The sequence below is a fragment of the Microcaecilia unicolor genome, chromosome 4, assembly GCF_901765095.1.
Source record: "Microcaecilia unicolor chromosome 4, aMicUni1.1, whole genome shotgun sequence".
Lineage (NCBI taxonomy): Eukaryota > Metazoa > Chordata > Amphibia > Gymnophiona > Siphonopidae > Microcaecilia > Microcaecilia unicolor.
This window is the reverse complement of record NC_044034.1, coordinates 231307988-231323389: the sequence shown is the minus strand read 5'-3', so window position 1 is coordinate 231323389 and position 15402 is coordinate 231307988. Positions and strand designations below refer to the sequence as shown.

General features: G+C 41.5%; 1 protein-coding gene across 1 annotated transcript in view; it reads right to left on the bottom strand.

Annotated features, from left to right (window-relative positions):
• Positions 1 to 15402, bottom strand: part of HERC2 (HECT and RLD domain containing E3 ubiquitin protein ligase 2) — a 921269-nt gene that overhangs the window by 747504 nt on the left and 158363 nt on the right. Inside the window, 3 exon segments of the mRNA XM_030201308.1 lie at positions 10686 to 10879; positions 15100 to 15204; positions 15207 to 15350. Coding sequence (XP_030057168.1) covers positions 10686 to 10879; positions 15100 to 15204; positions 15207 to 15350 — 443 coding nt within the window.

Below are 15402 nucleotides of genomic sequence, written 5' to 3'. Positions count from 1 at the left end.
CGTTTAATGTGAGCAAGTGCAAACTGATGCATGTGGGAAAGAGGAACCCAAATTATAGCTACGTCATGCAAGGTTCCACGTTAGGAGTCACAGACCAAGAAAGGGATCTAGGGGTCGTCATTCATGATATGTTGAAACCTTCTGCTCAGTGTGCTGTTGCGGCTAAGAAAGCAAATAGAATGTTACGTATTATTAGGAAAGGAATGGAAAACAAAATGAGGATGTTATAATGCCACCTCAAATATTGTGTTCAATGCTGGTCGCCGCATCTCAAAAAACTATAGTGGAATTAGAAAGGTGCAGAGAAAGGCGACGAAAATGATAAAGGGGATGGGCGACTTCCCGATGAGGAAAGGCTAAAGCGGCCAGTGCTCTTCAGCTTGGAGAAAAGGCGACTGAGGGGAGATATGATAGAGGTCTATAAAATAATGAGTGGAGTTCAACAGGTAGATGTGAAGCATCTGTTTGCGCTTTCCAAAAATATTAGGACTAGGGGGCATGCGATGAAGCTACAATGTAGTAAATTTAAAATGAATCGGAGAAAAGTTTTCTTCACTCATCATTTAATTAAACTCTGGAATTTGTTGCCAGAGAATGTAGTAAAGGCGGTTAGCTTAGCAGAGTTTAAGGTAAAATTATGTATCATACCTGATAATTTTCTTTCCATTAATCATAGCTGATCAATCCATAGACTGGTGGGTTGTGTCCATCTACCAGCAGGTGGAGATAGAGAGCAATCCTTTTGCCTCCCTATATGTGGTCATGTGCTGCCGGAAACTCCTCAGTATGTCGATATCCAAGCTCCATCCGCAGGACTCAGCACTTAGAGAATTACACCCACAAAGGGACACTCTGCCCAGCTCACCACCACCGAAACGGGGGAGGGGATTAACCCAGCTCATCCCCACACAAGTGGGGGAGGGGAATCCGTCCAGCTCATCCCCGCGGAGCGGGGGAAGGACACCACACCCGCCGATGCGGGGGGATCTGGCTTATCCTGCAACCGCAACCGCGGGAGAAGCTGACTGACCCTAACACCGCCGAAGCGGGAGGGGTACAAAGCTGCCCTACAGCCGCACGAAGCGGGAGGGAGCGCCGGCAGAATTTAAGTCTCAATCCAGCCCCGTAAAACGGAGGGGAGAGGAATGCAGCAGCTCACTGTAACACAAACTCGTCTCAACTCTTGAAGAATCCAATTGAAAAAACTTGAACACGAAGTCCTCCTGAACAGGAACTGAAGACTAAACTTGAACCTGAAATGCAACCAGAATATAAATAGTACAGATATCTGGGAGGGGCTATGGATTGATCAGCTATGATTAATGGAAAGAAAATTATCAGGTATGATACATAATTTACCTTCCATATCATCATGCTGATCAATCCATAGACTGGTGGGATGTACCGAAGCAGTACTCACCCAGGGCGGGACATTGAAATCCCTGACCGCAACACTGAAGCTCCAAACCGGGCCTCCGCCCGAGCAGCCACAGTCAAGCGGTAATGCCTGGAGAAGGTATGGGCCGATGCCCAAGTTGCCGCCTTGCAAATCTCTTCCAAGGAGACGGACCCGGCCTCTGCCATCGAGGCCGCCTGAGCTCTAGTGGAGTGAGCCTTCAGCTGGATAGGCGGCACCTTCCCCGCGGCCACATAAGCCGCTGCAATGGCTTCCTTGACCCATCTTGCCACTGTAGGCTTAGCAGCCTGCAGACCCCTACGAGGACCTGCAAACAGGACAAACAGATGATCCGATTTCCGGAAATCATTGGTCACTTCCAAGTATCTGATGATGACTCGTCTCACATCCAGATATTTGAGAGCAGAGTATTCCTCTGGGTAGTCCTCCCTACGAAAGGAAGGGAGACAGAGCTGCTGATTCACATGGAAGCGAGAAACAATCTTGGGCAGGAAGGAAGGCACTGTGCGAATAGTCACTCCTGCCTCAGTGAACTGCAGAAAAGGCTCTCGACATGAGAGTGCCTGGAGCTCAGAAACTCTTCTGGCTGAAGTGACAGCCACTAAAAAGACTGCTTTCAACATCAGAGATGCCCTCGACAAGGGTTCAAAAGGCGGCTTCTGCAAGGCTCTTAGCACCAGGTTGAGATTCCACGCAGGCACCACTGAGTGCAGAGGAGGGCGCAGGTGATTAACTCCCTTGAGAAAACGCACCACATCTGACTGCGAAGCCAGGGAAGCACCCTTCAGGCGGCCCCTGAAGCAAGCCAGAGCCGCTACCTGGACTTTAAGGGAACTGAGCGACAGGCCTTTCTCCAGACCTTCTTGCAGGAACGCCAACACTGAAGAAATTGGAGCAGTAACTTCCTTGACTGTCTACTAGTCTTTGTACTTTTAGAATGAGTAAAAAAAAATCGATTTACTTCTACGCCACTCAGGATTTTGTAGACCTCAATCACACCTCCTCTCAGTCGTCTCTTTTCCAAGCTGAAGAGCCCTAACCTCTTTAGCCTTTCCTCATATGAGAGTATTTCCACCCCCTTTATCATTTTGGACGCTCTTCTTTGAACCTTTTCTAATTACGCTATATCTTTTTTGAGATACGGCAACCAGAACAGAACGCAATACTCATTATTTTATTTTTAGTCTTATTCACCATCCCTTTCCTAATAATTACTAGCATCCTGTTGCTTTTTTGGCCACCACCGAACATCGAGCAGAAGATTTCAGCATATTATCTACAAGGACACCTAGATCTTTTCTTGAGTGCTGACTCCCAAGGTGGACCCTAGCATCAGGTACTATCGAATTATTCTTATGTGCATCACCTTGCGTTTGTCCATATTAAATTTCATCTGCCATTTGGATGCCCAGTCTTCCAATTTCCTAAGGTCTTCCTGCAATATTTCGCAGTCCACATGTGTTTTAAGAACCTTGAATAGTTTTGTTTCATCTCCAAATTTAATCACCTCACTCGTCGTTCCGATTTCCATATCATTTATAAATATGTTAAATAGCCCTGGTTCCAGTACAGATCCCCATAGTACTCCACTTTTGACCCTCCTCCATTGAGAGAAATGACCTTTTACCCTATTCTCTGTTTTATGTCCAATAATCAATTCCTAATCCACACCAGAACCTTGCCTCCTATCCCGTAACTCTTTAATTCTCTCAGAAGTCTCTCATGAGGAACTTTATCAAAAGCTTTCTGAAAATCTAGATTCACTATATCAACCAGCTCACCTTTACCAAGTTTATTCACACCTTCAAAGAAATGAAGCAAACCGGTGAGGCAAGACTTCCCTTGGCTGTTAGCCAGCAGGTGGAGACTGAGAACCTCTGAGCTATGATGTCATCACTTAGGAATCCAATGCATCCTCCTGGATAGTCAATATTTCTCAGGTTCTTGACGGGATCTGACATGTTGGGGTACCAGTCCTGAGCTTTACTTTGAGTTTCTTTCCTTCACTTAGTTAATTTCATTTGTTTGGATAAAAGCAACTTTTTGCCTACCTGCACTTTTCAAGCAAGCACCCTTTCTCTTTGCTTGTGATATGAGCTGGATCTAAAATTAAAAAAGCCTCCAGGGATCTGTATTAATTGAATCAAAGGACATCAAAATCAGAAACTGCAAATTGAAGCCATCACTACAATTTGTGAGTTGAAGTTTCATATCTTTAACTTGTATTATCTCTAAATTTCTGATACCTTGCTGAATCTTCCTCTACATTAAAACTTCCAAATAATTTCACAGGAGTGAAATACAGCCATCTGATTTAAGTCTAGTGAGCAGAAGTGCCTCTTTTAATATTAGATACTGCACTGGACTTCAAAACCTATTTTACCTTGTTTCAAGATTTAAAACCTCAAAATATAGATAGAATTAGCTGACTGCATATCTCATTTTAAACAAGAAGTCTTTATTGAACAAACAATAGAGCTCCTCTTCCTAGGGACTCAGACCCTCATCAAGCACTGTCTGCCTAATTACACTCCACTGTTAATTGCTGCCAAAGAGAAACCGGCTTTTTGGTCTAGTACACCAAAACCTTCAGACATCCCTACACCAAAAACCTTCAGACATCCCTGTAATCTAGTGAAGAAGAAACAACAGATTCCCCCATCTGCCTAGAAGACACAAACTCAAGAGGCAAAACTCTAATCTAGCTATACCCACATGAATACATGCCTATCACCATCAAGTGACGCCTAAAACTACAACCACAAAGAGACCAGTACTTAGAAATGTGGGCCTAGTAAATGCCAGATCAGCCAATAAAAATTTTTCTATGATCCATGATGTCCTCAATGAATACCACTTAGACGCCTTCTGAATAACTGAGACCTGGCTGGATGAAAGCAGAGGAGTACCGTTGGCTGAATTATGCCCCATAGGATTCACTATCCTGTACCAACCAAGACAAGGGAAGTGGGGTGGAAGGGTAGCAGTCCTGATCCGAGACATTCAAACTGAACAGAGTCTCCATCCCCCACCAGTCTGAGTCAGAATGTCTGCTAATCCAGCTGGGAGACAAGGTACCAATGTGGCTGCCCGTGGTCTACAGAGCACCTTGCAATACCACATTATCTGTGACTGAGGTAACCCTGAGCTACCCTAGGTTACTGATCATGGGAGACTTTGAAACTCCAGACACCACTACTGCTGCATCCCTTGATACGATGGCAGCTCTAGGATTCATTCAGGTGATCAAATCTTCAACCCATGAAAAAGGGGAATATACTAGACTTGGTATTCTGCAAAGGGGTTGACATCTTGGAACACAAGGCTGGTGGCATAGAGATAACACCCTTATCATGGACTGATCATTTCCTAAACAAACTTTCTATTAAGGACTACAAAACAGAAGGGCTCAATCAAAGCTTGTAAGGAGATATGAGAAATCTGACTGCTGAAAACTTCCCAGAGGCCTTGTCCTACCCATGACCATGTCAGAATAGGTTGATATCTATAATGCATGCTTAGCAATGGAATTAAAAAAAAAAAACAGCCCTTCTAAAAAAGATCCTATGCTCCACAAACAAACATGCCCCATGGCTCTCCCCAGAACTACGGGTCCTTAAGCGTCAAGGACGTCAATTTCAAAGAAAATGGAGAAAATCTCATCTAGATGAAGACAGGCTCAACTGTAAGAAAAACATGACAATGTACCGCCAGGCCGCAATAGCCAACAAAATATATATTTTTCTCAGCACATACAACAAGCTGCAAATTCAACTAAGCAGCTATTTAAAACAATAAACAGCCTAATTGTAATATAGCATTGAATCCCTTATTTTTAGTATTAGATAAACATGACACGAATCCTAGATTAAACAAAGACAGAATAATGCTATGTCGCAAAGTATGTCTAATAGCTAGAAAATGCATAATGGAGCACTGGACCTCTGCACACCCACCGACGTTTTGGCATTAGCGGAACCAGGTACACCAATTGCTCACTTGGGAAGCGAGAGAGGCAAAAGGTACCTACAAGCGAAAAGAGCGCTTTCTCAAAATATGGGGTGTTACTTGGACGGATGACTCACAGGGGAGAAGTCGAATTCTTAATACTTTGTAATATATTAGAGTATCAATTGTGGTAACAGAAGGTACATACAAAGGTCACTAGGGGGGGAGGGGGCCCTGGTTTGAGATGTAACATTGGTTATATCAGGCTGCTGAGATCAATGGGAAACAAAGAAAACATAAGGCAATAGTGGATGATATTATTTTATTATGTAAATAATTTATTTGTCAATAATCTTACAATAGCATGTCAACCTTTAAGTGGGGATGGATGGGGAGGGAGGGGGAAGGGAAAGGAGGGGGGAATTATTACAAAGTGTTGTTGATGTTATACTTAGTTGATTGAGATGTATATGTACTACTTTTGTGTATGTATAACGGTTTTGCCATTATGATAAAATAAAAAAGTTGAAACAAAAACAGTAAACAGCCTACCGCCCCACAACAAAACCAGCCTTCCCAGTCACAACTAACCATAAAAATGTTGTCACTTACTTTGCCAACAAAATTAAAAGTCTCCATACAGACAGTCCCATCAAAGCTCCTACCAGCTAATGAAGAGAACACTCCCTCTTTCCCACTATGCACAGCCATCTGGGACTCATTCAACCACGTCATAGAGGAAGCTCTTGAAAAAAATTCTGAAAGATCTACGGTCTACAACCTGCTCTCTTGATCCCTGTCCAGCAAAGATTGTACAATGAGCGAGCACAGGCCTCACTGAAGGGCCACTAAAATTGTTAACTCCTCTCTTATGAAAGGGCAGCTGCCAAAAACACTAAAAAGAGCTGTGGTGCGCTCACTGGACCAGGACAAGCTTGAAAACTACCGACCTGTCTCCAACATTATGTACATGGATCTAGCTAGTAACTCAACGAATGGCTTATTGAAAGTAACTAGCTAGATCCATGTCAATCTGGCTTCACCCCTGGGTATGGAGTTCTTGTGTCTCTTCTTGATGATCTGCACAGAAACCGTGACAGGGGATCTGCCTCGATACTAGTGCCAATTTCTCGGCAGCCTTCAACACCATGAATCAAAATATCATTCTTACAAGAATGGCAGAAATAGGTATCAATGGCACAGTATTTATTGGTTCAAATCCTGTCAGATAAGTACATAAGTATTGCCATACTGGGAAAGACCAAAGGTCCATCAAGCCCAGCATCCTGTTTCCAACAATGGCCAATCCAGATCACAAATACCTGGCAAGATCCCAAAAACGTACAAAACATTTTATACAACAATCAGTTCTGTTCAGTAACAGCACATCATTACCTTGGGCACTGGACTGTGGGGTGCCACAGGGATCCATACTGTCTCCCATTTTATTTAATATCTAACTTGAGCTGCTTCGGTCAATGGACACAAAATTCTACATCTATGCTGATGATGTGCAACTACTCATACTCACTGAACCAGAACTACCCACAGCTCTGAGTAAACTGCCTGCTTAAAAGCAAATCAGAAATGAGCAAACACCACCAAACACTGACTGAACCCAAATAAAACAGAGATTCTTTGGGTACCAAACACAAGTGGCTCTACACAGAGGAGGTATAAGAACAAAATAACTTTTCATAGGTAGAATAGTAATTTGTTATCAATTGTAATTAGTGTGTCATTTGGAGGGGCTGGTTATAAGGACACCCTAGCACATGTTGTATTCGTGCAGAGATTTTTTTCTCCTGGTAAAGGGCCACTAAAACTATTTATTTATTTATTTACTTATTAATGACATCTATATCCCACATAAAACATGAATTAGATTGAAATATGAGAGCATTTAAAATTTTTTTCCTGTGCCTAGATCAAGAGAGAAAGATGGTTTGTCGGAACTTGCTCCTTTTATTTTGTGGAATGCAATGGTTTATTATAAAAACACACTTAATATTGTTCATTACTACTATTTAAAAGAGAGATACTTAAAATAAGAGCTGAGCTACCTTCATGCAGTAGTCTAGAGTCAGTATAAATTTGCCAGCATTTTCCAGTTCTGTGGTATATTTATTTGGTTGTAAAAGGCATTTTTTTTGGGGGGGGGGGGTAATCTTTGTCTCCCAGCTGTGTGTTTGTAGATAGACGAGTTCCAGGAATAATAATGGCTAAGCAAAACCAGCAGTAGAACAGTTGGAGATGACTATTTATGTTTTTCAAATGGTGATGCATAACTTGATGGGAAGTCCTTGTAATACCAGTGTAGATCATTTCTTAGCATCTTGTTTAAAATTAACCGAGAAAAATCTATTATTCTGTCTTGCTGTATTTCCAGTTTTGGCACAGTATAAGTCACCACAAGGAAAAAACATAAGAAAACCAATGGACTGCATTAGGGGCTTATAACCCATTTAGGTATGTTTAAACAAATGAGAGATCTGCATGAAAGAAAAAATTTATTTTTTATTATTTTGACCTATGAAAACCACTTGTCCCTGGAACATAGTGGAGGAGTGGCCTAGTGGTTAGGGTGGTGGACTCTGGTCCTGGGGAGCTGAGGAACTGAGTTCGATTCCCACTTCAGGCACAGGCAGCTCCTTGTGACTCTGGGCAAGTCACTTAACCCTCCATTGCCCCAGGTACAAATAAGTACCTGTATACAATATGTAAGCCGCATTGAGCCTGCCATGAGTGGGAAAGCGCGGGGTACAAATGTAACAAAACAAAACAAAAAAACATGCTCAAAACAGAATAATCAATTTGTACAAAAGAGATGAGGTGAAAATGTTATTCCACGTGCCCCAATGAAAGGAGAGTTTAATTTTAATTCCATTTAATTTCAGTATACTCCTTCTTTATAACACCAGGAGGCATATTTTCAAAGCACTTTGGGAGGTTAAGTTCCATATGTTTCTATGGATCTTTGGGAGGCTAAGTGCTTTGAAAATAAGCCTCCAGGTTTCCCAAGGCAGGTTACATCATCAGGAAACAGGATATCCTCACTGAAATTAGGCCATGTGTTACTGTATCGTATAGAACAGTGTGGAAAATGAGCACAAAATACAATCTTTATTAGTGCAATTGCCCTGGTAGCAACTCTCCCCAGTCTCCTCTCCCTCCCTCAAAGTGCTGGCCCTGATATCTACTATCTTTGCACCAGTACAAAAGAATTTCTAGTGGTGTTCTGCATTCAAGTCTGGTTTTGGGGGTTTTCAGTTGAATTTTGTCTATATATTTCTATTAATTTATGGTCATCTAGTTTGTATTTGGTGAGGGTCTGTCTGTGTTTTTCTGAGTGACTGACACCAGCATAGCATTTCTGTGTAAACATCTGTGGTAATCTGGCTTATTCAGTATTCCTAATAGGTGTACTGATGTTCTAGAGCCTACTGCATTTATGTTGCTTCCTTTCCCTACGTATGGTCCTTGTTATGTGAGTTTGGGGTTATGCCAGAACGGTAGATTTGTTCTAGGTCTTAAGTGAATTTTTGTTCAGTTTTGTATTACTTCACAATATGCTGACAAGGTTTATGTTGCTGATACGAAGATTGTATTAGAAATAAATATTTGGTTTCGTACAGCATGTTTTATGGGGAAATGTCCCAGCTCTGCTATATAAAAATTATTGAGGGAGAGGCCAACTGATTCTATGAATGCAGAACATATTTTTGGATTTAATACTGTATGGAGGAAGCATATATGTTGAGGGACTATGGAGGGAGTTGCAGTTCATTGGGGGCTCAAGAGTGCAGCTGTTGTACTATCACCTCCCAGCCCTCAATGTGGCCTACAGGTACCAAATCCTGTACTACTGCCTTCACAGTAGTTATCTGTTGGGGGTAAGATGGGATGCAGCAAGGGTCAGAACAGTGATGGAGTAGGGCCATGGCAAGTGCCAGGTTTTATATTTTAAAAAAGTTGTCAATCCTAGATGCATCATTCACATAGCTGGTGAGGATCTCCAAGCCCCCACCAACTGAAGACATCCGCAGTCCGTCGAACCCGCTGTCAGAAAAACATGGCAGTCAGCCGTGGTGCTCTGATAATACCAGCACAGTAGGCATACTCAGATCTCATGTGTATTCAGTTCATGCATGAGAACTGAGCATGCCTGTGACATTGGTGTCTGTGGCTTAGAGTGCTGCCTTTGACTGCTATGCTTTTCTAAACATGGGTTGGTGGGCTAGGGATCTTCACCAGCTAAAGTATTTAACTTTTAAAGTTCATGGTGGTGGTGAAGGTTGGGGGGAGGGAGAAGGGAAGAGGAAATACAAGCCCACCCAACCTACTCATTGGCCCACCCAAAATTGTATTCTGGCTACGCCACTATTCCATAGTAAGAACATCCAACAGTCAAACATGGGGTGGTAGTGTAATGTGTGAGGATGCCTCAGGAACTGGAACATTTTCTATGATTGAAGAAACCATGAATTCTGCACTGTACCAGAAAATGCTTAAGAAAAATGTCCAGTCATGCTGTGAGCTAAAGCTAAAGTTTAACTGGATTATGCAGCAAGACATTGATCCAAAGCATAAAAGCAAGTCTATGCCTGAAGGGCTAAAGAGAAAAACATTGTCTTGATTTGAACCCATTAGAGATGTGGGCAGGATCTGAGACAAGCACTTCATTCATGAAAACCTACAAATGTGTATGAATTAACCTAGTTCTGCAAAGAAGGAGCAACAATTTCTAAACAGCAATGTGAAAGACTGATATAAAATTATTGGAAGTGTACAGGAATTACAGAAAGTTATTGCTGCTAAAGGTGGTACAATCAGTTACTACAATTTTTTATTTATTTTTATTACATTTGTACCCCGCGCTTTCCCACTCATGGCAGGCTCAATGCGGCTTACATGGGGCAATGGAGGGTTAAGTGACTTGCCAAGAGTCACAAGGAGCTGCCTGTGCCGGGAATCGAACTCAGTTCCTCAGTTCCCCAGGACCAAAGTCCACCACCCTAACCACTAGGCCACTCCAGGCCACTCCTCCACTCCAATTAGAAGGCAGTTACTTTTTGAAATGGGTGATAGGGAGGCTGGGTAACTGTTCCTTAAATAAAATGAAGTAATAATTTAAAAATCTGAAGTGTTTACTTATATTCTCTTTGTCTCATAATACATTTTGTTTTAAGATCAGAACAGGAGGGTGCAGCAAAACTGTTTCACATCACTCTATTTACAACCCACTGTTCCTTAAAGTCCAAAATGGGAAAGAAAATAATTAAACAAAAAAATACAAATATGTACACTGAATATGAGTTACCTGAGCAGGCCCACAGGAGATTCCAACAATGTGTTTTCTGTCTAATCCTGAGAGAGCAGTGGGTTCAGGTTTGGTGATTCGTAAAGTATCAAAATGTTGACATTGATCATTACTCCCCCAACTGTATACTTCATTATCTTCAGTAAGCGCTAGACAGTGCATAGAGCCAACAGCAACTTCAATCACTTTTTTACCTGCAAGGCAACATTGAGAAAATAAGGAATATATTCCAAAACCTTATGTAAAGCAAGACAGGTCAATCAGCATCTCACTAGCCCAGTTCTTTTATGGGAAAATTCAGGCTCCTTGGACACAGTTCATTGACTGCAGCAAGCTGAGAGAAATTATTTAAATCCTTGCTGAAGAACTAGAGGCACACATGCTGACTGCCTCTGCAGTTCATGGCTCTGGCACCTGGTGATCCCCAGGGCCAGTGTAAGGTTATTAGGCGCCCTGGAAGAAACTTCAACATTGTGCCCCCGTCTCAATTAACTTTTATACTCTTAGCAACCTTGAACTGCTCCCCTCTTCTCCACAATGCCAAGATATTGAAAACTCAACTCAAGAATCATGATCATCCCTACATTATCACAGATAGAAAAATACTATAAAAGCAGATCTGTACATGGACTTCATACTTTTAAATATTAGGCTTTGTACTGTAAATATTTTCATAATGAGGGCAATTTCCCAAAGTCATTTACAAGGAAATGGGCTATTTGAAAACTGTATTCTAACAAAACAAAAAAATGTAAGTCAAACACCACACTTCATTATTAAAGTAAGCAGCTTTTTCCATCAAAAAGGAAAAAGACCTTACAGCATACTGATCATAGGTCAAAATACCTCCTTAAATTGCTTGCATAACTAGCTAATAACCCCAGTATTAAAATTTACTGGGAAGCGTCCTGTAGAAAATATTTTTAAGCAGCATCGGGAAACTTATCTTAAAGATCGATAGAGCTATTAATTTCATTTTTTGTTTCACAGGAGCAATCCTATTGAACATCTGCTCTAGCTAGCTTAATCTCTTGGCAGTATCATGCCCACTGATGCTTAAAAAATTGATCTTTAAGTCAAGTTTCCAGGTGCTGCTTGAAAACTTTGTTTCTACAGTGTGCTTTCCCAGGAAATTTAATACTGGGGCTATCTGTTAGCTTTGCAAGCAGTTTAAGGAGGTTTTCTAACTGATGATCGATATGCTGTAAGGTCTCTATCATCTTGCATTATGCTGATAGAGGGCCATTGAGGACTTTTTCCTCCCTGATGCAAACAGTTGCTTGCTCTAATAGTGAAGTGTAGTTGTTTGACTTATTTTTGGTTTTTTGTTGGAATACATTTTTGAGTATATAATTGTTCTGTTATTTTTGGAGGCTATTTGAAAACTGCTCATTCTTCCTCCAGATAAAGTATGCACAGATGTTCTGAGTGCGGCTGTCAAAACCTATTGTTTTCTTTGACAGCAGGCACTCTTTGATGGCTAACAGCAGTAACACCAAACAGTCCGTAGAGACTTAAATCATACAGAATTTGCAACAAAGGGGAAGATTTAGCAGGAAACAAATCATCATCACTAAAACCAGGCAAAGAAAAGCACTGAGTAAATCCTTTCAAATGCTATTCATTAAGATAGGAGAGATCGTGTGCTCTCTATCTAATAGGAGAAGAAAGGAATTATTGACAGTTAAAGAAACCGAACACCTGTGAATGGTGGTTGTGTAATGCCAAGTTTTGATTAACTCACTAACAAAATGACAACTGCAAATCCATAAGCATGAACAGACATGAAATAAGTAATGCACTTTCATTATCTAACCCTAAGAATGAAAAGTGATATTTGACAGTAGGGAAGGTTTTGCCAGACAAATAGCAGGAAGAACCTAAATGTGACTTCTCTCCATACTTCACCATTGAGAAAGTGGAAGAGTAGATAAATGGTTCGTGCAATGGTCTGAGAACTGGGTATCTAGGTTCAATTCCAACTGCAGTTCCTTGTGACACTGATCAAGTCACATAACCTTCCATTGCCCCAAGTACACAAACAGATTGCGAGCCCACCAGGGACAGAGAAAGTACCTGCACATAATAACTGTAAAACACCTTGGATGTACCACAGAAAGGCAGCATATAAAATCATGACCCAATAATACACTGGAAAAAAAAATCAATAGCTACATCTATATACTTAAACAGAATTAAAAAGAATACTCCTGGGGGGATTCTGCTAAAACATTTTTTTTTTTATTCAGTGCAAATATTTTTTAAATGCTGTGCATATTTTAAAATTCTATAGTTTATTCTACTTCATAGGGCCTGAACCTTCTTCTGCCTTTTCCCTCCTCAGGCTCAAGCTTCCCCAATTCCCTTTTTTTTACTCCAACTGCATTTCTCTCTCCAAGACCCAAGACAGACCCCTAACTCTACCTAATCCCTCCAGACACACATCACCAGCCTCACCAGGGCTGTGGAGGTGGAAGCAATTTTTGGACGTAGTCGGAGCTGGTAAAAATCTACCGACTCCAGTACACACATATGTGTGTGCTGGATCTAAAGTACTAGTAATTATAACATATTTACCAGTATATTAGATCCACACTCAAATTGCTCTGCCCCACCCCACCTCGGCAGGATTCCCACTCATATTGCTCTGACCACCACCATTATCAACATGGCACACACTCGCATTGCTCTAAATCCCCAATTGGAATGGCTCACAGTCATACTGCTCTGCATCCATCCCCACGTTCCCCCTCCCAAAAGCGCACAGTAACATTGCTCTGCCTCTCCTACCAACCCCATGGCATACTCAGCCAACGGCATCAGCCTCTTTGCTCATTTTCTCTCCCCCTCACCCCACAAAAATCACATGGCTAGAGGAGGAAGAAGTAAATAGCTGAACGTCAGGCCACTTCATCCTTCTTTGCTGGACCGTTTATGTGTACTGTGAGGGTATGGAGCTGGAGCAGGAGGAGGAACTGGTCCGACATGCAGCCATTCACTTCCTCCCCCTCTTGCTGCACGATTTTGCCGAGGATGGAGATAGAAATTGAGCAGCGCAGCCAACACCGGCTACTCCAAATTCTACACAACAAGTGCAGAACTCTGTGCTTTCTGCAGAGATGGGAAATTCTGCGCAAATTCTGCATTGTGCAGTTGTGCAGAATTAGATTGTAAACTCTGTCGAATACTACTACTACTAATCATTTCTATAGCGCTACTAGACATACGCAACGCTGTACACTTGAACATGAAGAGACAGTCCCTGCTCGACAGAGCTTACAATCTAATTAGGACAGACAAACAGGACAAACAAGAGATAAAGGAATATTAAAGTGAGGATGATAAAATAAGGGTTCGGAACAAGTGAATAAGGGTTAGGAGTTAAAAGCAGCATCAAAAAGGTGGGCTTTTAGCTTAGATTTGAAGACGGCCAGAGATGGAGCTTGACGTACCGGCTCAGGAAGTCTATTCCAGGCATAAGGTGCAGCAAGATAAAAGGAACGGAGGCTGGAGTTAGCAGTGGAGGAGAAGGGTGCAGATAAGAGAGATTTACCCAGTGAACAGAGTTCCTGGGGAGGAATATAGGGAGAGATGAGAGTGGAGAGGTACTGAGGAGCTGCAGATGTGAATGCACTTATAGGTCAATAAGAGGAGTTTGAACTGTATGCAGAAACGGATAGGAAGCCAGTGAAGTGACTTGAGGAGAGGGCTAATATGAGCATACGACACTGGCAGAATATAGTCGTGCAGCAGAATTTTGAACAGATTGAAGAGGAGAGAGATGGCTAAGTGGGAGAGCTGTGAGAAGCAAGTTGCAATAGTCTAAGCGAGAGGTGATAAGAGTGTGGATGAGGGTTCTGGTAGTGTCGCTTCATGTTTCAAGCACTGTGTATGCCTAGAAGAACTACAGAAATGATAATTAGTAGAAGTAATTCCTCCAGAAGGTTAAGGGCAGCATCCACTACTTAAATAGTTTAAAAAAAAAACCCCAACACTGCATGGTGGTTGTAGTAATCTGTTTTATACACTAATTACCCATGAACAAGTTTAAACTTACTTCCGTAGACTACTAGTTTTGGGTATAGTTCAATCTATATTTAAAATACTAAAAAGAATAATCTAGAAGAAACATATTCAGTGAAAGCAAAGTAACAATTTGCAATTAACAGAGATATAATAAATGTGCTATGGAATTTTTATCATAGAAAATAAAATAAAATAGTAAGCATTAAGTAAACATAAGATTACTTCATCATGAGAAGTTATAAGTTTTGTCTTGCAATCTGAAATATTCATATGACCTACACTAACTGCAGCTCTTAAATGATTAAAAACACACAGAATACAAAATCAAGAACGAAAGCAACTGTTTCTTACATATCAAAAATCTCCAACAGCTCCTCATGACACGTACCTTGCAAACTCTCCATGAGTTTAGGATATCTAACATGTTCTTCAGTTCCATGGCCAAGTCTTTGATTGTCCCCCTTTCCCCAGGAATAGACTTGACCATCTTTGTTAAAGCAATAGAAAACTGGCTCCCACAGTACACTTTAACAACATCCAGATCCTGTAGTTTTTCTATTAGTTTGGGTGTCTTGCAACCATCACTGCCTCCTCTGCCTAACTTTCCATAGTCACCATCACCCCACGACCATGTCTGACCTGCAGAGAAAAGATGTTTCAATTTCAATATTTTAGAATTAAACTACATTTT